This window comes from Glycine max, chromosome 7 (genome assembly GCF_000004515.6).
Source record: "Glycine max cultivar Williams 82 chromosome 7, Glycine_max_v4.0, whole genome shotgun sequence".
NCBI classification, from domain to species: domain Eukaryota; kingdom Viridiplantae; phylum Streptophyta; class Magnoliopsida; order Fabales; family Fabaceae; genus Glycine; species Glycine max.
In genome coordinates this window covers 38829916-38853015 of record NC_038243.2, presented here as the reverse complement: position 1 = coordinate 38853015, position 23100 = coordinate 38829916, and the positions used below count along the sequence as shown (strand labels likewise).

The window sequence follows — 23100 nt, the reverse complement described above, 5'->3', positions numbered from 1 at the left end:
AACTGATCTAGACTAACAAAGTTTGCTATAATTGGCCATTAGTTGAGTCCGTTAAATATGTTGCTCAAAAAAGGCAAAATTCATTATCTGCATCTCAAAAACAAAGTTTGTTATAGTTGGAACTCCAGTGTTTCGATTTGCTTGATAGAAGTGCCCGTTTAGGGTGGTGGCTGACTTTCTTTATTTTGGTTTTGAAATGTAATTTTCAAATAAATTGTGTTTAATAAAAATGAACTTTAAATAATTTTTAACTGAATTTAAAGCATATTTACGTTCATTTTAAAAAAAAATGATATTTGAATTTGATTTTAGTTTTTTAAAAAATACTCTCCCTATATTTTACTACGGTGCTTAGAACTAAATCAAACCATTTATAAATTATCAAATGGATCCAAAAAATTAAAAATCGACTAAATAGAAAATTGCATAAGCCAAAATCTCAAAAAGCACATACTTTTTGTAATTTGGTTTGGATTTCCATTCTTGTTAAAAAATCAAACTAAATTACGCATTATAATTATATTAATTTTATTTAATAGATGTTTAGCATTATATAGCTAGTATTATTTTCAATTTTTAATGATTATAGTATGTGATCTATTACTTTTCTATAATAATTTTGTAATTAGTATGTGATTTTTTTTGCATTAATTAATAATAAATATTAAATAATTTATTACATTTCTTTTACTTTGTAATCAAGGTGTCTATTTTAGTTTTACATCATATGTTAGAAAAGGATATATTGTTAAAAAATAGTATTGAATATCAAGTAATGTTCAATTTATTATTGTTATGAAAAGGTTTATAATGATTATAATATTAAATTTAAAAACTATAAAAACTGGTTGTTGTTTTCTAATTTTTTTAAAAAACTTACCACTAAAGGCCACCCAAAACTGAACTAAATGTCGGTTGTGTTGCAAACTATATATCATCAAAGCAATGAATTTAATAATGTTTGGTTTTGTTTGACTTTTAAGAATTTTGTCATTACAAATTAGGAATAAATTAATTATAACTTATTTTATTTTGGATTAAAAAAACCATAAATTATTTTAATTACAAAATAGCGCAATACATACATATATAATAGACTCAAACACTACTGATTGAGATTTTCTTTTGTTACCGTATTATATTATGTGCAAAATATCTTCTAATTCTAATTTTATATATGATAAATTTCAGTAAAAAAGATCAGATTAATTATTGGAATTTCCTCTCTCAATTTTTTTTGTCGTATACAAGTTCGATCGAGCATGGAATTTTGCTTAAAATAATTTTTAATTCATTTTCAAAGTTATCACACTTCTATTTTGTACGGATTTTTTTTCCATGATCATGTGGTGCCCATAAACATATGATATGTCGAGAATATGCGAACCTGCTAAAAGATGAACTGGCTAAAATAGCAAAGCTAGATGAAGATCACGAGCATGTAATTTGTCAGTGTACAAAAAAGTGGAAAAGTAATATGAACATGAACTGAGGCCTGCAGATTCGTGGGATCTTTTCACGTGGTGTGAAGGCAGTATGACTATTGTTGTTGCATGGTGATTGGTGGGATTGCTTCACATATCATATCAGGAACTCCCAGACAGAAATTCGCGTCGTTAAGGCACAGAAAATATTTAGGATTAATGTTTATGATATTTAGGATTGCTTATGCGATAACTTATTATATAGGATTAATAAAAAAAATTACATAACTTCTCTACACGATAATAACTTTTAGATTTTTGTCGTACACATTTGTGTTAATTATACTCGCAATAATAATTCGTCAACAGCTTATCTAAATTCCTCTAAAAAAAAGCTTATATAAATTGTATAAACTTGGTAATAATAAGATTAATGCTAATATACCAAGATTTACTAGAAACTTTTAAGTGGACTCATGAGCAAGTGGTGAATAGTGTAATGAAGAGACCAAATTTTCACATTTATTGAGTAATTTGCAAGAGACAATTAAAAGAAAATGAAGTTTCCAAATTAACAAGGAAAAGTGTCACGTGTGCATAAGTAATAATAAGGGAATGTAAGGGAAGGGAGAAGTGTCACCTAAATGATATTCAGTTTAATGGAAAGCCAATTTACTCGATCGAACTCACTAATGGAAGTAATCCAATGTAGAGTTTGGTAGTGGTGCAAGACAAGTGTTGCGGGCTTCGACATTCCTCTCTATGGTTAGAAGATTGATGTACATGATAATTTGATGCATATCACGTAGAAATGGATCATTGAATGCCACGTATATTTTGAGGGGATTTTATGTATCTTACACAGTGGGGTTGATACCATTAATTTCTATCACTGCTGGGCACATATTTTAACTTCATTAATGTTGTCTTGTTTCTTAAACTTTTTGCACATGTATTTCTGGTGGTGTTGGAACTCCTTGTGACAATGTTCACCTTATTAATAATATAAGATGTTTGCTGTGAAAAAAAAAAGGGAAGGGATAAAATAGGAAAAGAGAGAGTAGAAAATTGGGGGAAGAATGGATGTAAATAATACCAATCGGAGTCATGATGATACATGGTGTGAAACAAATAAAAGGGGAGGAGCAGGATATGGAATGGTTGCATGACTCTCAGAAGAATTTTTCATTGCACAAGACCTTTTAGATGGAAGGTTTCATCACGTTGAGAGCTACTTAAATGGGAGATAATATATGGTGTTGCTTTCTGTTGATCAAGAAGAAGATTTGGTGAGTTGTTAGGGGAGGGTAATGATTGGTGAGTTGTTATGAAAGGGTAATGATTGGTTAAAAAGATGGTTCCAATCTATAGCTCCACGGACTCAAGTTGATGTTGTAGCTTTCAAAATCAATTGGATTAGATACAACAAATCCCCGTTAATGCTTCGTAAGAGAACGTATTCAAGAAAATAGTTAGTGCAATTGGTATATTTTTGTCAAAATAGAGAACACTACTCGGATGAATAATCTCTTTATAAAAACAAACTCAGATGAATAATAGATTGGATTATGCATGCATGGTATCAATCACGACTTCTTCTTTGAAGCCAGCTTCTAAATGTCAGAAAATTAATTTTATTTAAAATAATTCGGCTGTTAAATATGTGTCAGATGATAATTTTAATTCTTAAAATATTTTATATAACACTTTCAATAATAAAAAATACCATAAGAAAGAAAAATAAAACAAACATAATTTACAAGAGATAAAAATAAAAAAAAATAACAATTTTACAAGAATCAAAAATAAAAAATACTAAATTATAAGGATTAAAAATATATTTAAACATATTTTTTTATTGATACTAATTAAGGATTTAATCCATATATTATTCATTATTAGATTAATCATATATAATCAATATTGATTCTATTTGTTTATTATAAATAAAGATTAAATGTAGTGATCGAAGACACACACTACAATAAATCTTTCAATATGGTATTAGAGTCATATCATCCCCCATGATCTATCTAGTCATTATTTTTCATTGGGTTCCCAAAATTTTGAACTCCAATTAATTAGTCACTTCTATTGTGTCTCTCTTCTTTTTCGTGTGATATCGCTTTTTTGTTGTTTCCTAATAGCGATTTTAATATTGGTTCTTGCACAAGATCTTAGGCTCAAGATCTCGAAAGAAAGAAAAATAATTTTATTTATTTTTTAATATTAGTTATTTGATAATTAAAATATTTATTATTAATTACTTAATTTAATTTAAAAATAATTAATAAAATATATTTAGGTGGAGTCCATTGTAGGACCTACAAAAGTGGCTCAAGATCTCAAGTTGAGATTTATCATTAGAGCAAAAAAGAAGCGAGATCTTGGTACACATGTGGCACTATGGGACCCATAGAAAAGTGGTCTAAGATCTCAAAATGAGAATCACCACTAAAGATGTTCTAATCGGGTTTGACATTTCAATCCATCGCCAAACGCCATCCCTTTCTAGCACGTCAATCTTATGTGTCTACACCAAATCGACACATGAGCTTTTTTCAGGGAAACCTAATCACATACACTTTTCCCTAGGCCTTTTTTTGCCTTTGGCAACAATTGCCAAACATTTTTTTGGCGCCTCTCACACTCCGGCTATCCCTCTAATGCTTGCATTTTAGACACAACTACTGCCACATCGATGTGTGATGCCCTTTTCCAACAAGACCCACGCATCGACGAACCTCCCACTTGTCTTCTCTCCCTCACATGCTCTTTCTTTTCTTTTCCTTTTTCTCCTTAGAGCATTCTTCTTTCACAAGTGAACAGTACTCGTCACAACTGCAAGGCTCTGTTGGTTGTTGTCAAGCCATTGTTTATCCGCCACAATCAAACAACCAGAATCACCTTTTGTTTCTCTTAAGTTTATCATATTTGTAACAAGCTTAATTCATATGACATGCATTCTCGAGCTTGAGGAGGAGTGTCAGATTATATTTTATTCTCATTCATTATTTGATAAAAATTATGAGTTTAATCTATATTATTTATTATTAGATTGGTACTATGTAATTTTGCGTGAGTTAGCAAGTGTACTGATTCGCACAAGTAGTATAAAATGATAAGACCGAGTATCGTATCCTTAGGGAATTTGTTTCACCTAAATCATGTACATTCAGTATGTAAACACTTATAAGGGTAAAAAATGAGGCACATGTGAATTATGTACTAGAAAATCTATTTGAACATAAACAAAATATCTAAAGCTATAATAAGTGAAAACTATCAAGTTAAGAGCGTTGAGGAGTGTTTTACTAAATTTATCTTGATGTATAAAATGTATTTTTCTCTATTTAACGTTATCCTAGTGTTCTTATGCTGAGAAACTACTTAAACCATGATTCCTCACATGAATGAGCCTAACTCTCTTTAGATTTCGTCCTTGATCCCTCAACAAACTTGTTCTAAAAGAGTTGCACTAAGCCTACAGCATAAAATGGACTAGATCACTGCACTTCATTCCTAGACATATAGATTTCTAGTTTGCTCTATCCAGTTCTAAGATTTTAAAGTATTTTCCAATACTAAAAAGCCTAACTACACATACAAATGGGTGATCAAGCCACAAACATGTAAAATAAGTATAGATAGAAGTAATGAAAACAGAAAAATAACATTGAATAGATAGTGAGAATATTACATCAAGATGGTTCAGTAGAAATCCCCAACAAAGAAGCTTAGTCTTCCATTACAAGCAAAGCTTCAAAACTAAAAAAGAAACTATTTTTGGTGAAAGAAATTGGAAGAAGATGATGAAGGATGTCTCCTCCAGCCTCTAAACCCTAAATCTCTCTATTTTCCTGAACTAAGCTCCCTCTGTTGCTCAAAACTTGTCTTTCTACCCCTTCTTTTTCATTTTTGCCAACCTCAGTGTTTTAAAGACTCTTGGACCTTTTAGCTTCTGAAGGCTCGCTTAGCGAGTGTATCTCGTTAAGCGAGAATTAGTGAATTTTTGCTTAGTGAGAGTGAGCGTCCTGAGCGTGAGAAGAGACAACGTCCTCGCTGGGCAGGCTAACTGCGTGTTGGGCGAGCATATCTTTGACTTATCCTCTTCTAGAATTTCCCAACCCACTAAGCGAGCTGGACGCCTTGCTAAGCAGATGCATCTCATTGAGCGGATCTACTTCGCTAAGCGAGTCATCAGCTGCTTTAACCTTCTCTTCTTTGGCCTGAAACTGAGTTGGATTCAACATTAAGTCACAAAAATGAAGTTTCTACTCTATAAAGTCACACAATAAAGAAAAATATTACAATTCCTACCAAAAGAACCATAAAGGAGGCACAACGTCATTTCTTTGCAAATTTCCAATACCAAACTAACTTATAAATAGCAAATGACAGTAATCAATAATAATTTTATTTACTTATTATAAATAAAGACTAAATGTGGCTATCCAAGACACACATTAGTGTAAACCCTTTCAACAAAATGATTTAAGAAATTTAGGAAGACTTTACAATAATCATTCCTGTACAAAAGTCAGATAACTCAACTCTTCTGGAGCTTGTCATCAAAATAATTATCCAATTCAGATGGGTTGAAGTCATCAAAGATGAAATCTTTCAATATTATCAACACTTATTTTTATAATTTTTTAAATTCTCAATTTATGAATTATTTTTGCATTTTTCCATTAAGATTATACTTATATTAAAATTTCTTTTTACATCAATATTTTAAATATTCAAATGTGTTTTTTCAATATTTTTTAATTTTTATGTAATTTTTTATCTCAAATTTTAATTACTTATATTTTGAAAAAAAATTATTTCTTAATTTGAGTTTTGGCTTAAAAGTAAACTATACTTTTTTCTACTAAACTTTCAACAATAAAAAAGACTGAAATATGATTTTGATCTTAAAAAATAGGGTATGATTTTGGTTCTTTAGTTAAACTTTTATTTTAGTACATGTAATTTATTTTTGTTCTAATCCATGCTATCAAGTAATGACATTAATTAATGATATAACAATGATGTTCGCAGACTAGTGACTTGTTAGGTTATAAAGAGTTTTAACAAGATAATCACATGTAATCTTTTTTAGTAAATTGTGTTTATGAATCTCTCATTAATTAGAATGACATTATAAACAATTCTAACATATAAGAATCTAAAAATGGAATTTACTAAAAAAAAATTATGCGTAACTATCCTTTCAAATTCCTTAATGACATGTCACTTGATTGAGAATGTTATTGTTACGTTATTAGTTAACGTTGTTATTAATTGACAGTAGGTACTATACCAAAAAATATGGAAATTTATAAGAAATAAAAACAAACTTTAAAGGATGAACATCAAAATAATCCTATTATTTAGGAACCAAAAAATATATTTAAGAAAAAAAAAATTCACTCTAACCAGTGAGATAGTATTTAGAAAGTACCTTACTTGATACCAAATGAATATAAAATTAATTATTTGAAAAATACCGTACTTAATATGAAATGGACTAACAGTAGATACTAAACCTAGAAATATGAAATTTTATAGGAAATAAAAACAAATTTTAAAGGATCAACATCAAAATAATTCTATTATTTAGGAAACAAATTAAAATATATTTAAGAAAAAAATTTCACTCTAATTCGTGAGATATAGTATTTAGAAAGTACCTTATTTGATACCAAATGAATATAAAATTAATTATTTGGAAAGTATCGTACTTAATATGAAATGGACATACAATTATCATATCCAAATTTTATTTTATTTTTACTTTTAATCTCTAAATCTTGTCAGATTAATCTAGAGGTCATCATTGTATCTGGAGAGGCTGGAGAGAGAAAGATGATGAAAGGATTCAAATTCAAGTGTTTTAGCTTGAAGATGTTAGTTTAAAATTATTTGGGATTGAGCCAAAACTAACTTGAGAAAGAATACTTGTATTTTATATAAGTGATAGTGAAATTTTGTAGTTTATCAAGACATGAACATAATCTTCCTCAATTGTTTTATCTAACATTGAATTGTGCTTTCTATCAACGTTGTTTTTAGAAAAGGTTTTGATAAAACTAAGTTTGTAAAACTTGTTGTGCTTAAGATTTGCTTTTATAAGATGATACAATCTGTCTTCAAAAGGTTAGCAAAAAGTTGAAGTAACACGATTCAAACCATCTTCTTGTATTTTCCTATTTTCTACAAAAATCCAACTAAATATTATGTAAAGCAAAGGTAAAATGTGATACATTAGTCGACATGGAAGACAATTTTTATGTTAGTGACTTCCACATGATGACGTGGACATTGAAATCATCATGTTTTACAACAAAGGCGAAACAAACAACTAGGATAAAGGGAGGATGATGACAATGGAGAGTAACGAGTGGAAAAAAGAAAAGAGGGATAAGTTTTGATGGGAAAAAAGATAAAAGAAGATTGTACACCTTAGATTATTATGACTATTAATAATAGTACATGGTGAATAACCTATGATAATGTGTCTAATAAGTAATTTGATTTTGAAAAGAAAATTAAAATTGATTTAACTCCACGGGACCACACTCTAAAAAGAATTGATGTTTTATGGATATTCATTGTGTTATGAGATACCACGAAAAGAAAAATAAATATAAATATAATAAGATTTATAATTTGATAGGAAGAAATAGATAACTAAAAATAACATAGGTGAATAAAGTGTTTAAAATAAATGAATATTTATATATTATTACCCTTTCACTTAAATATCACTATTTGTATTTCTAATAGGAACATCCGTTACATGTGCATCCAGCCATAAGCATCCACGTGGAATGGTGTTCTGAGTTTTTGTAGGAATCTTGAACACTTGCTAGCTGCCTGAGTTTGCTTTGCGAGTTTGAAACTATATTTTTGTTTTATTGAAGAAACACTTAAGGATGGTGTTTGAAAATAAGGACAAAAATTCTATTATTAAAGCAAGATAAAGGACGAGGCTATGGTGATGGTGGAAGAGGTAGCTAGTGATAGTGCCCTAGTGCTGCGGAGATGAGGAATAAAGGGGAAAATGGTGATGGGGTTGCTAGTGTTAGTGGGGACAAGAGACTTTAAATCAAAGCTGCCACAGAACCATCCAAAATGCGCTGACACGCACAAGGAATTCGGCTACCTTTCCAATGGCTCTCTAAGTTGAACACTATTTTATGTTCCAACATGATGATATCACCAACAATCACAAAATATCAATACCATATATGTTTTGATAAGTGCAAGATCGCCTGTCATTTTTTAGTGCCTACTCACAATAATAGATAAGACTCTTACTAAATAATATATATATATTATTTGTATGAATTTCTTAGAAGATTTTTATTAAAGAAATATAAGTGACAGTCTTTAATATGTTTTTTTTAATTATATTTTTTTCATTCCTAGGTTTAAATTCAAAATTTTATTTAAGAAAACCAAATCTAACTCAACTTATATACAAACATTTAAAAATATACAAATATTTTGCATAAAAAATAAATATATGATTTCATTAAAAATTATACATTTGATTACATTTAACAAACGATATGATTTTAATAAATCTCAACATTTAACAAGTATTATAGTTTTCATTCAATTTATGTCCAAAAAAAATTACATATATACAAATATTTATATATAATGATTTATCTTAAAGAAAAAAGATATGCACAACGTATATATAATTTTTTTAATTTTATTTCTTAAAAATTCTCTTTATTTTTATTTCTCTTTCTATTCTCTTTTCGCATCATGTATTTTTGTTCTTTAATAATATACTAAATTTTAATTTTAATTTTTTTTATAATTTGAGTTATTGCATGTGTTCTTTATTTTGTTAAAAATATATACTTTAAGTTATTATATATAATAGGTCCATTGTTGTTAATCTCTCAAACTTACTTGAAAATTCATTTAACATGAATTTATGAATATAACATATTAGATAAAAAAAACTATTTTTTTTTACTTTCTACTTATATCATATTTCATGAAAGAAACATAAAACAAGAAAAAAATTCAACTTATTTATAAAAATAATATAGAAAAAAATTTACGGCACAATTTTTTAAAATTTCCTGGGTCCCTTTCAGCTATGGGTCTTAGGCGGTCACACCTCTAATTATGGTCAAGATCGGCCCTTGATAAATAGTGATAAATCAACAAATTATTGATTAGAATGGTACTAATCTCATTTCACTTAAATAATATTAAGTATCTTTACGAATATTAATCATCAACAAACTTAAATTATTTAGTATATTTAGTATTTACATGACAATTTCTTCTCTATTATCGTTCAAAAGAGAATAATACAAAATAAATACATTAAATGACAAATTTAATCATGTACATCTTTTAATGCACAATATTGTGTTTTTATCTTTTAATTTGTGCTGTCTCACAATTTTTTTAAAATCAAATATGGAATAAAAAGTATCGTAATTTTTAACAATAAAAATATTAGTACCCTTGTAAGAATACTTTATTATGAGAATAATAAATCTAAATAATATAATAATATACATAGAATATTTTAGTTTACTTACTTATCATAAATTAAAAGAATAATAATAATAATAGACATCATATTTAGAAGTTGCGCCATAATTTTAAGTATAATATATATATATATATATATATATATATATATATATATATATATATATATATATATATATGTGTGTGTGTGTGTGTGTCTAACCAAGATGTCACTTGTCAAACCTTTCACAGGATTTAGATTAGCACGTCTAATACAGATTTTATTTTTTTAAAACAATTAGTATATCTATCATCACTTATCAAGATTCAGGGGAAGGTAATGTTAACGGGTAGGATTTTTTTGTATACATTAACGGGTAGGGTTAAGATAAGGTTTTCTATACCTGCATTCTAACAAAATTTCCGTACTTATTTCTGATATTTGCGTGGACAGTAAGTAATACTAGTGTCTTTCTTAATTGGGTACCTAAATTTTTATACATATACACGTTCTCGCACTTTAATTAATATAAAAAAATAATATAAATTAAAGACAAGATAATGACTAAATTAAAATCTCATTTAAAGATATTTTATAAAATATAATATAATTAAATATGTTTTTAGTTATTAAAATTTGGAGCTTATTTTTTTAGTCTCCAAATTAAAATTTGCATTTTTTAATTTCTCGAATTTGAAAAATGTTTTCCTGTTCTCTTTTGATTAATTTTTTACTGTTTAAATGCATAATTTATGATAATTTTAGGCCTATAATGAATTAAAAAAACATTTTACAAATTTAAAACACTAAAAAAATCAAATTTTAATAAGAATTTAACCGTGTACACCTACAAATCTTAACCCATGATCTTTTTCTCTTAGTAGAATGATTAATTTAATAAGAATTTAAATCACTTGAACCGTGTACACCTTCAAATCCTAACCCATGGCCTCTTCACTTATAATGCCCAATATATATTATTGTGCCATGTAAGTGATTTAGCAAACAACGATTTTTTAATAACTATTAATACCTGAAAATTGATTGTTGCTTCAAAATTCTTGATTTAAAAAATAGGATGATCAAATGTAAAGAGGATCGAAATAGAAAATTGAATTAAATAGAGGGCCGAAATTATATTTTAATCTTTTTTCTAATTCATATCCTCTCTCTCGAGTTAAGATTATAGTTTTGTCTTAATATCATCCATAAATTTTAATATTAAATTAAAATAAGTATATATATGTAATACATTAAATTAAAATAATTTTAAAATTTAGCAGAAAATATATTATTACAAAGAAAACTGATAAAACATAAGATAAAAATATAACTAGCTATAAGGAGAAAACTATTTATTTACAGATAAATATAAATTGTTAAGGTAAAGTGTGAGAGTATTAATAAGTATAACACATAATTAATAAAAAAATTATAACTATGGTACCTTTGGAATTAATATTTTCTTTGGTTAAATTACTATGCAGATTGCTGAGCTAATTGATAATTTTTAATTAGATCCTAATTTTTTTTTCATTTGGGTGTTTAAACTTGTATTTGTTTTTAATTGGATCCTATTATCTAATTGTTATTTGAAAAATTAACCACCAGGATCTAATTAGTCTTTGCATCTAGTATTGTCAACTCTATAAGTCTGCACTAAGTATTATCACTTCTTCAAGTTGGTATCCAGGCTAGAATTTTTACCTTTGTAGATTATATGAATCCAATATTATAAACCAAGTTGGTCAACTAGTATTCTCACATTTATAAGTTTACTCAACCTAACCTAAGTATTCTTTTACAAATATTTTGAGGCTTCATTCTACAATAACCTTGATATAAACTTACACAATTGGCTCAAACAATTAATTTTTATAACGACAATAAGATAGAAGGGCCCAATTAAAAAACTCCCTTATTTATAAAATTGTCAATGTCTTACATACTAAGACGGCTCTTGGTCAATCATTGTCGTATAAAATGTTTTTCCTAGCGGCGTTTGTAACAAAATGCCTCAAGTTTCCATTGTTGGACAAAAAACTAACCAATTATTATATATGAGATAAATCGTCCCCAGGCTTCCTCCATAAGAAAGAGCAACATAAAAGTGGGAACCCCGTGAAGTAAAGTCTAAGAGAATCCTCTTGTATGACCCACATTGGTAAGAAGATCTATGCAACGATTTGCCTCTACGTCAGTCACGAACTCAACATGTAAACAGTTTCCTTCAAGATGGGTTAGAGTAAGGGAATAAAAGATGTTTCCGATATAACAAAAGAGACCACCACTTAAGAGTCCAGTTCAAAGATAAAATCCACTAGGCCAAGTTGCTGAGCTAATCAAATGCCAAAGAAAAGACCCTACATCTCTCTTCGAACAAGACTAATTAAAAACACCAATGTTGCAATGGAAACCCTTCACAAACAAATCGTTGTGATCCCATATTAAACTAGCTACCACATTTTACACAGTTTGTACTCAAGTGAAATGAAACATTTACATTGACTTTATGCATATATACCATCTAAAGGAGGATACCAATTAATAGAAACTTCATGGTAGCTTATACAGTCTCACTAGCATTAGAGCACCATACTCACTTTTGCGAGATAGCTTTTGCCTGACGATGAACCTCATGAACCAAATCATATTTGAGGTTTTAATAGTGAGAAAAGACAAGATAGTTTTTGATAGAGGACTAGGATGGATATAACCAAGGAGGGGCATGAAGATCATCAAGTGAGGATTTTAATAAAAGACCCTGGAGAGACAAAGTTGAGGACTAATTCACTTATTCAACATGAAGAATCGGAAGAATTAAGATGTTAGGAGATTAGTGACAAAATTTGCAACAGAAAAATTAGTCGCTATATGTGGTAGCTTAGTGATCCTGTATGCTAGCTGAGAAAGGACTTGTATAGAGAATATGTTTTAAGGCTTGCTCATCGAACCCCCTTGCTCGCTTTGCGAGTTTCTGGGAAGAGAGAGCATGTTCCAAGCTCGCTTAGCTAACCCTAACAATGAAGATTAATGATGACACTCGACTTCGTTGGGAAGGGGAAGTCGAGAAGCTTTAGAGACGACTCGTCTGCTGGTTGGAAAACCTTTAATCACAAACGTTATGATGTTCAAAATCTCTTTCTTGTTGCGATATTGGAGATTTGGATTCTTGTGTTGATTCTTTGATTTGAACCGATTTTTTTTTTTTTATGGTGAAGCGACATTTTATCCTTAGAAGCCAAATTGATTTAGAAAGTTTAGGGTTTTTAAGGATTTGCATTGAGATGTGGATTATGTTGGGAGGGTGAGATAACGACAACCCAATTTGAATGTTGTTTGTGCTGGTTTTGTTGTAATTGTCATTGTCATAGTTGTTAGTATGTGATGTTGTTATTATCATTGTTTTGGAATTCTCCCTATGTCATATTGATTTTTCTGGTGGTGGAGGGGTCGCCAGAGGCAATGGAGGGTCAGTGGAAGGTCATGGAGGGTGGTGGAGGGTCACCAGAGGTAGCACAGTGTGGGAGGAAGAGTAAAGAAGGGAAAGTTTTGATAAAGAGGGTAGCTAATAAGATCTTGCGCCTTAAATTAAGGTAATGATGAATGTTGGATAACCTATGTTGATAGTCCACTTAGGATTCGTCCAATAATAGGGCCAGTTCGAGATTTTATGGTAAAGGGTCATATGAATCCCTTCATGATAAGCCTATTATTGTTCTTGCTTGTTTTTTTTTTTCTTAATTGTCGTTAACTATTGCACCAATTCCTGCCAAGTGCCAATAAGTTTCCACTATCTAGCTTCTTTGTAATCGGTCCTCGTATAGTCGTATAGATGTTGAAGTCATTCTATTGTAAGCTGTGGAGGGTGTCGGGTGTTTTGTTTTTGTTTTGTTTTTCATGTTGGTTATCTAATATTTATATCCTTGTTGATATAAATATAGAATAACCTCTACAATTTGTAACTTTGGTACTTCTAGTGCCATTTTCCTTTTAATATAGTTTCAGTTGCTGATTTTAAAATAATGCAAATCATTACTATTTAATTTTTCTCTAGTTTCTTTTCTGCTAATATTTTATTTAATGATTTAATTAGTCAATTTGTTTTACAGTTGGTTAGTTGATCACGATGTTGATTAATGTTAATGAAGATATTAAAATTGGTCAATATTAATGATTCTAAAAAACATTGATCATTCGTTAACACTGATTAATAATTTTTTTGTTGAAGAGAGACTAGAAATATTGTTAGAATGAGAGAATCCACTTTCAATCATTAACACGTTTTACGGGACACGAGAAAAAAATTGAAAAAGGAAAATGAGAAAAAACCCTTTTCTCTTGAGTGGAAAACAAAATAGAAGGGGAAAATTAGGTGTAAATCTTACTACAAATATTTCTCTCTTCCCATGAATAGAAATGTAAAGGTGGGAGAGGAGAAAAAGTTTGTTCTTTCTTTTTCGTAATTGATGCTTTTAGCAATCCGACATTTAAGATTTTTTTTCCAGAACATATGTATTCTTTATTTTAGTGGAGACAATCATATTTAATCTAAAACCTCCTATTAAACTAGAATAATATGGGTGATAAAAAAATTTCTAGGTGATGTAGGGACAGTCATATTTAATGCGACTCTGCATATCTAGGATTTAAATTTAAAATCTCTAAATTGGAATAATTCCACATTAATTAATGTACGCGTTTAGTGGTAATTCAACATTCAATATACTTATGAAGATTTTGAATTTATATTGAGGCAGGTTTACTGGTCGTCCGGGGGTAAAGTAATATATAAGCTTTTTATAAAATTTCAAAATCAAGCTTAATATATTAAGGCTTACGTATTTTTTCTTAATTAATATACTAAAATTTAGCTTTTTTTTAGTAAACTAAATTTTAGTTTTAGTTCTTTATAATTTAAGTTTTGATTCGTGCTTTTTATTTTATTAAAAAACAATCTCTTATAAGTTCTCGCATTATAATATGTACATTATATATTAATATGTTTGGTCAAAAAATTACATATTAATACGTCATAATAATGAGCTTGATATTCATTTAACAAAAAATTACGAATGTAACATAAAAAAATATAACAACTAAGATAATACTTTCTAATCATATGTTACATTTTAATTAATTTAGAAAAAAGAAACAGGAAATGAAACAGTGATTTCATATTTTCAATCCATTTATGAAAATTGACAACGTAAAATAATACCTTAGAAAAGGAACTTATTATATGAATGTGTGAATTCTTTAAACTTTTGGGTCCCTCCAAATCCCAAGTATTCCACGCTATTGTTCTTCCAGACTATGTTCACGATTGACTCACTTATATTCTTTAAATAAATTAATACAAAAGATTAAATTAAGAGCTTAAAGGTGATGTATTGACGACGTAAAATAATAATTTAATACTATCATCTTATTAAAAGTTATCATTTCAACATAATTTTATAAAAGTTAATATAATTATCATAAATGGTAGGTGAAGATTGGATAAAAGTATACAAAAAAAAAGTTATACTGTGCATGTATAATCTTTTTTCTTTTACATCAATCTATAAAATATCTAAATTATTTGATAATTTTTAATTAAGCCAAACAGGACCCGATTAAAAAATTAACACAGACTTAAACTCAATTTAAAAAATTCAAAAACTTAATTAAAAATAACAAATAGGAACTTGTCAATTTTTTTATAACTAAAATGTGTCTTAAGAACGTAATATCGTGTACTCTTTCTTTTTATCAATAGATTTGATCAAATTATTTCACAACACCAATGCATATTTCACTGTTGTAACTAAATTAAAATAGTGAAAATAAAATTTGACTAACTTTTACCTTTATAAAGTTAAATAAAATTGTAGAGCTATGAATATATAATTTAGAGAGATTTTTATTATTCTTACACTATTCACTCCAAACATTATTTTCTGCAACTTACAAAAAAAATTCTCTCTAAACCATTTCAACCTACTACTTTTTTGTTTATATATTTGATCTTCTTAACCGTTTATCCCTTTTAATTTACTATATTTTATATCAATTTTTAAATTAAATCTCAATATATTTTTTTTAAAAATATGAATGGTTAAAAATAGTCTTATATTACAATTTAATTTCATTTGCTCATTACAGATTCAAAATATAACTTATATATTAAAAATCTATTTATTATCAATATATCTTAATTATATAAAAAGAAACAATTAATGTTAACCAGATTTTTTTAAACAAAAGTGGGAATTGTGTTTATGAATCACCCGTTCAAGACAAGTTAATTTATTATGAATATTAATTACAATATAAGTTACTTCATAATTTTTAAATTTTTTTAGGGTGCTACGAACTAGTATTCTTGGATATTATAAAATCATAAACGAATGTATAAAAAATATATATTTTTTAAAATATATTTATTATAAACGAACGTACAAAAAATTGTGGGAAAAATTTTATTACCAATCTTAGTTACATAAAACAAAAGCATTAATAAAAGTGGAAATCGAGTTTACGAATCACGAATTGAAGACGAGTTAGCCATGGAATAGGCGCATATGTGATGTGCGGATACGATAAAATAGGGCATGAATTGCACGCGCCAATGACTCACTCTCTCTCTCTTTCTCTTCATTCAACGACCCTTCAAAAATATCTGGCTCACATTACCCCAAGATATTATCTCCCCGATGACGTGGCACCCCATCGACGGCACTGACACGTGTAAAAGCGAAGCCATGTGGAGCCTTTTTCTTCCCCTTTCTCAGAGGGTTTCTTCTTCCCTGCCAAAAAATTCCGATCACGCGCCATGGAACAACACGATCTCCGCCGCCGCCGCCGCTCTCCGCCGTTAACCTTTGATCCCAAACCATTGCCGGAGCTCGCTCGCTCCGCCTCCGCCTCCTCCGCCGTCACCGTCGACAACGCCTCCAAAGGCTTCTCGCATCCGCCTCTGGTAAATAGCTTCACTTCTTTTCGAATTATTATTCCTCCTGCGAACCTCGTGATGGATTTTCCAATTTCTCTTTTGTTTCTCGCTTAAATTTTGCGGTCAGAACTTGCGTGTTCAGATATTGATCTTAGAGTGTATTTGCGTAGCTCGATGAGAACTTGTCTGTAATTTATCCGTTTGGATTCTAGGTCTTCTTTGCGTGTTTGCGTTTTGCTTTTTTGGCGTTTAATCGCGCAATTGTAATCACATGGCTTACACAAACCGGTTTTTTTTTGGTTGGTTAAATTCAGTAATTACTAATTAATGAGTTAAGAATATCTGAAATCTAAAACCAGAGGGGAAAAGTAGAGAATTATACTAGCAATGTGGTGAGGAGCGTGGAGCCGTCGAGTAACTGAAATCAATAATCGACAATCGTGTTATAAATTTGCAAACAGTTTGGCTTCTGTAAGGTTTGACCGTGGATGCTGGTGTGCTTTGAGATCAACTTTGTTTGTCAATTTCTTATGTTTGGTCTCTTAAACATGCCTTTAAGTTGCACATCTTAGTAAGATATCTGTTTGGTGTGGATTATGTGTGATAACTGGAGTGAGTATCTGAAGACAATTTACTTGGAAGTTGCTGGAAATATCTTTTTGGTAAGAGCATTGTGATACAGTTCGAAGAAGTTTGCATGAAATCAGGTTGGTAGATGTTTTATTGATTTTATAAAAAAGGTAAGTATGTAATTGAATAGAACGTAAGTGTGTTCGTGCACCTGTTTGTCCAAAATGATTCGTTCTTGGTAAATTATTTCTGTACCGTTTAGCATTTGTCGCTTGGTAAATTATTTCTGTAGCACCAATGGGTGTGCTTTTGGTTTGTATCTAGTATCTACTGCTTAAATGGAAATATTCTCTGATGTTCTTTTCTCCTTGGCATGTCAACTCATATGCACGTCAAAAAGCTTATTTTGTATTAGTGGGGTCTGATATGAAATACTTGAAGAAGCTTTAGACAGTTTAATGTTAAACTTATAGATCATGAGAGATTTTATTTAGAGGAAGCATCATTTAAATTCTTTTGATTGGCTCATAGTTTTGAGTTTATCTAATTTTGGTTCTTGGAATTATAATTAAATTTATTAGTTGTATAGACCGACTAGTTTAGTTCCTATATGGGTGTAAAATTTCTTGTTGCTTGACATAACTTATTTTCAAAGGCTATTTATGTAAGATTGTTGAGTGTGAAATTGACAATATTAAATTGTATTCCATGTTTGTGATTTCTATCAAAGAAGGAAATTTTCTCTTCATTTAGTTTGCAAGGACATACTAAGCTCAAATTTTGTTCCAGGACCAGTCGACGAGATGGACGGATCAGCAGCACAGTCTATATATTCGTTCTTTAGAGGCCTCATTTGTGAATGAATTGCATCGATCTATGCGTTTACATCATTTGAGCTTAAAAAATAGCACAGATGAAGCATATAAATGTAGATTTTTGCAAAATTCACATAATATGCCTAAGCAGGTCAGAGTGTCAGACAAATTCAAATATCATCTCTGTAGTGTGGATATGTATTAATTTTTGTACCTCTCCCTGTGCAATTAAACCTTATTATCTTTTGTTGCTTTCAGTCTCTGGCTCTACAAGATGGCTGCCAGAAGAAGATCAACCTTGAAAGAGTTGCACCTATGTTAGAGAGCACAGCTGATTCTCATGTTCTTGCAGGAAGTCAATTCCAACTTACATCTGTGGATGGAGGCTGTAGTTTGAGAGAGCATGGCTTGCTTTGTGATGAGGAGATTCATGCAAGAGGAAGTTCAATATTTACTCTAGAAATGGCTTGCAGTTCTACAGGTAGCTTGAAAATATATTTTCTGTATGCACATTGTTTATCATGTAGGCTAGACAACGATACTTTCTATCCCCCCATTGTTTCTTGCACCTTGTTCCACACATGGCTGCCATACATATGCAGATTTTTCCTTTCTCAAAATACATGCATATAGTTTAATCAGCAGTTACATAATCAAATTATTTAATTCAGTTATTTAAGTTCACAGAACATGGAGTTACTCAATTTTTATCGGGTCTAAATGATCTGTCTTGAACCATCGCACAGAGGTAGCTGTGTATCAATTAGTCCTGAATTTACCTGCCATAAAAGCTTATTGATGCTGGCTCATATATACTATTGGTTGTGGATCTGTGGTTAAAGATTACCAGTTATATTATGAATTTAATGTTTTTCCAAAAAAAAAAAATTGTTACTGGCAAAAGGGTGATCATAATAGTAAGGTTGTGACCTGGCTGGAGGTTCAAATCCTGGAAATAGTCTCTCACTCTCTCTACTTGCGAGGCTAAGAATGTATAAGTCTACCCTCCCTAGACCCACTAGGTGGAAAATATTGAACAAATACATGTCTTTTTATTGATGATGATAACTAGAGGTGTAAAAGAGTTGAGTTGAGCACTTATAGTTCGGGATTGACTCATGAAAATAAGAGATAACTCAAGCTTGACTCGTTTATTTAAGAGTCAAATTTAAAGCTCGAGCCTGGCTTGTTTATCTTCTACATGGCTTGATTATCTTTTTATTTTAATTGGATTTCTCTTTGAATAATTTTGTTTAGAGCAAATTACAGCAACACCCCTTAAGGTTCTGTGTAATTACACAATTGTCCCTTGCTTTTTTAACCATAACTTTTGCCTCCCCTGCAGGGAGTGTCAGTGTAAGGTTTTCAAACATATAAGGGGATGTTAGTGTAATGTTTTCAAACTTAAAGGGGGTTAGTGTAGGAAAATAAAAAAAGGGTGGGGTTATGTGTAATTACATGAAACCTTAGGGGTGTTGCTGTAATTTGCTCTTTTGTTTATTAATTTGGTATTCAATAGATGGGTACTTTCATGATAGAAAGTGAAGTAAAATAATATTAAAATATAATTTTATATTCCTAATAATGACTTGGAATTTGGAAATGGGATCTTTGATGATGAAAATGGTTACTTTTTTTTAAGTTCATTGTTACCCATTTAAAATATGATTTTTCATAATTGAAATCAGGTTAATAATATATGTAAGATAATAATATACAAAAATATAACTTTTCAAGTAAATATAATAAATAAAATTACAACTATTTAGGTAATATATACATATATGAACTATTTGGCTATTTGCAAAGTATTAATTCAACTTGGGCTTGACTCATGAAATAACCAAGCCTAACTTCAAGTTTGAGTTTGTTTGTTTATGAGCCTCATGGAGCATTTAATGAGAAAGACTTGAATAAATCACAAACAACACAACTCATTTACACCACCATTGATGACAACTGGTCATCTATTTACAACTCTAGCAATAATGACTTTTCGAGCAATCTTTTGTTGTTTATTCCATTGTATATCCTTATAGGGATAAAGAAAAGGAAATATGTTTTCTAGATGGAATCATGGAAATAACTAAAAGGAAACATACCTTATCTTTCTTGTGTTTATACATGATATGTATAACTTTATGATCTATTTGTGGATCAGTCATGTTTGTGTCACTGAATCAGTTCTGCAGTTAATATTGATGTAATTGCTTAACCACATTGCATTTAAGAATTTTTAAGAAAATTTTGAGCTTATTTTCAAATGGTTGTTGTAATTCTATTTTCATGTGTGCTGAAACGGATTAAGAGAGTCAAATTTCAACATGACAATTTTTTCTTTTTCAATATTGTTTCAAGAGCAGTGATTGAAGCATCTCTGTGTAAAATATACGAATAGTTTAAACTTCACACCAAAGGGGAGGGGGGAGTCAAGTTGGAGAGTAGATTCTGATTCTAGGCCTTCATAGATATTCAATTTAGTTTCTTTTTATGCTGACAGTTGGATATTTGATGTGGATTATTTACTCTTCCGCGTAACATACAATGAGTTGACAGATTACCTTAGCTCTTGTTCTCCTGTTTTAACTAAGTACTTGTGAACCACGTCACAGCATGTTGTACTAACCACTGGTTTCACATTGGATTTAGTCAAGTATAAATTTATGCACTGGCAGAAATTTCTTTTTATGTTACATTCTTTTTTACATGTTTATGCTATTTTTTAGAAGGAAATTAATACCTCAGCTTATACAGGGAGCTATATATTGTAAAAAAGAAAACAGTATATTGTAAAATAATGCATATCAAAATTTGAATTTTGCATCAAATATTTGTTTTTTCCTTAAATTGAGTGGGACTGGGAGCAAAGATTTGTTTCTTCCCAATATGCTTTTAAATCATTTTTGTGAGACTACATGATTGGGAAAGTTTTTTGCACAGGGAATAAGGTTGTACAATATATTCTGTAGGTTTTTTGGGGGGGATTAATATAATCATTATTATTTTTTTTTCTCTGTATTTTTTATAGAGGTCACCGATCAAAACTTCAAGGATGAGGATGCCAGGTCAAGCTGCATGCCCTTGGTGAAAAGGTTGAAGACAGCTACAGCTGATAGTTCAAGCACTGATCAAGTAGAGTGGAATTTATTCTTTGTCTGATAAAAATCTCAAATAACCCGGCTTGCTTAGCTTTTCAAATTCCTTTAACGTGCAGGTTGTGCCATTTGGAAAAGTTCACACACCAGATGTTTCAACTAGTAGTAATGCAAGCTCAGAAAATAAAGGACATGAATTGCTATCAGAACCCCCAGTGAGCTACCATTTCCCAACATCTGATCTGCCATACTTTTTAAGGGGAAGGTAAGTATATGCAACACAGAATTGAAGTCTCAGATTTTACAGTGGATGCTGCTGATACAAATTGAGAGAATAGACAATTTGCTTGGTGCTCTTTCAAGAATTTCTTGAGAGACTTGTGTAAAGGAAAATTGAACGTGACAACAACTCTATTCTTGTGAAATTTAGTGCTGGTTAGGTTTATCCAAAGGTGTTTGATGTAACATAATGGAGAAACTTTCGACAGCAATTTGCATAGACATAGTAAAAATTATGACTATATATGATTTTTTTTGTTAGATGAATTTTTGGATGGTTAACAAACTGTTTAGGTATCCTAGATTAGTATGGTATTTCTTTAGTTAGCTTCGTTAAGTTTTCTTACAATAGTTGTACTTCAAATAGTTGAAAAGATAAAGATATCCAATATGCATTTTTCTTAGCAATGAGATTTTATTATGTTAAGTTGTGGCATGTATGTTCATTGATCTATGGTTCGCTATCATTATAAATTTTATCTCTCCTTTGTGTCCCTTGGTTTTTGGGTGGTATTGTGCAATTAAATTGTCTTTCAAGACTTGTTGATCTCTCGTTCATCTTATCAAATTGTTGACCATGGGATACTGTTCAATAAGTTATAAGTATTGTTGGAGGTGGCAAGTTTGGCTGTGGCCGTTTAATGTACTTGCTTAAAATTCCTTGTGAAGTTTTTATGTAAATCTTCTATCTGAAATGTAGCTTGTGTTGTAACGAGCCCTGTGCAAGGAGAGATTCTTTTATACAAGCCAATAGATAGCCCAATACTACTTATTAGTCTATTACGGCTTGGAATCATCAATCACCTCCATTTGTTCGAGTGTGTTGTATCTGTTATTTTATTTAGATAAATAATATTTGTAGTATTATGATTGAGAGTTTTTTACCCCAAAAATAAAAAAAATAAATCTTTATCCAAATAATACAATCCAAAAAATACTTACCCTAATGATACACTTTATCGTAGCAAGTAAGAAATCGGTTTCTTTCAAACCGGTTTTTCTCTTACTTTTGTTTTACATAGTTTAAAATTTCGTTCCTACGTTTTTTTTTTTTTTTACACATTTTTTTTTTTACAAAACCATAATATGAATCGATTTCATAATGTGATTTTTAATGTTTTTTGTTATTTGTTTTAATTTTTTGTTTTTCTAAATTATATTATTTTCTCTTTTAAATTGAAAATAATTTGTAGTTTGAGAATATTTTGGATTATTTTTGTTATTTTTTTAAATTATTTTTGTATTATTGAAAGCTTTTTTAAAAGTGAGAACACTTTGTAGTTTGAGAACCTGCTAAGTTTGTGATAATAATATAGAAATAGAAATATCTTGTATAATGGTGGATTTATAACCACTTGTTTTGAAGGTAAAGAAAGACATGAATAAAATGAAATAAAATATTTAACATGATACAGTAAGACGATAAATTATAATTTTTTTTTATAAATATTAGAAACACTTACGGTCATTATGTTGAACACAT

At 29.7% G+C, this 23100-nt stretch overlaps 1 protein-coding gene across 3 annotated transcripts; it reads left to right on the top strand.

Annotated features, from left to right (window-relative positions):
- Positions 1-16550: 16550 nt before the first annotated feature.
- Positions 16551-21878, top strand: LOC100806882 (cold-regulated protein 27). 3 transcript variants are annotated; one of them, XM_014778153.3, is made up of 5 exons: positions 16551-16885; positions 18218-18394; positions 18502-18724; positions 21272-21335; positions 21458-21878. In XM_014778153.3, exons 1-5 carry the CDS (start codon positions 16739-16741, stop codon positions 21555-21557), a joined length of 711 nt encoding a protein of 236 aa, XP_014633639.2. In that variant the 5' UTR covers positions 16551-16738; the 3' UTR covers positions 21558-21878. The 3 variants fall into 3 exon arrangements, with proteins under 3 accessions (XP_014633639.2, XP_025985108.2, XP_006583880.2); XM_026129323.2 differs by having other exon boundaries at positions 16553-16885; positions 18224-18394; positions 21272-21375; XM_006583817.4 differs by having other exon boundaries at positions 16556-16885; positions 21272-21375.
- Positions 21879-23100: the final 1222 nt, after the last annotated feature.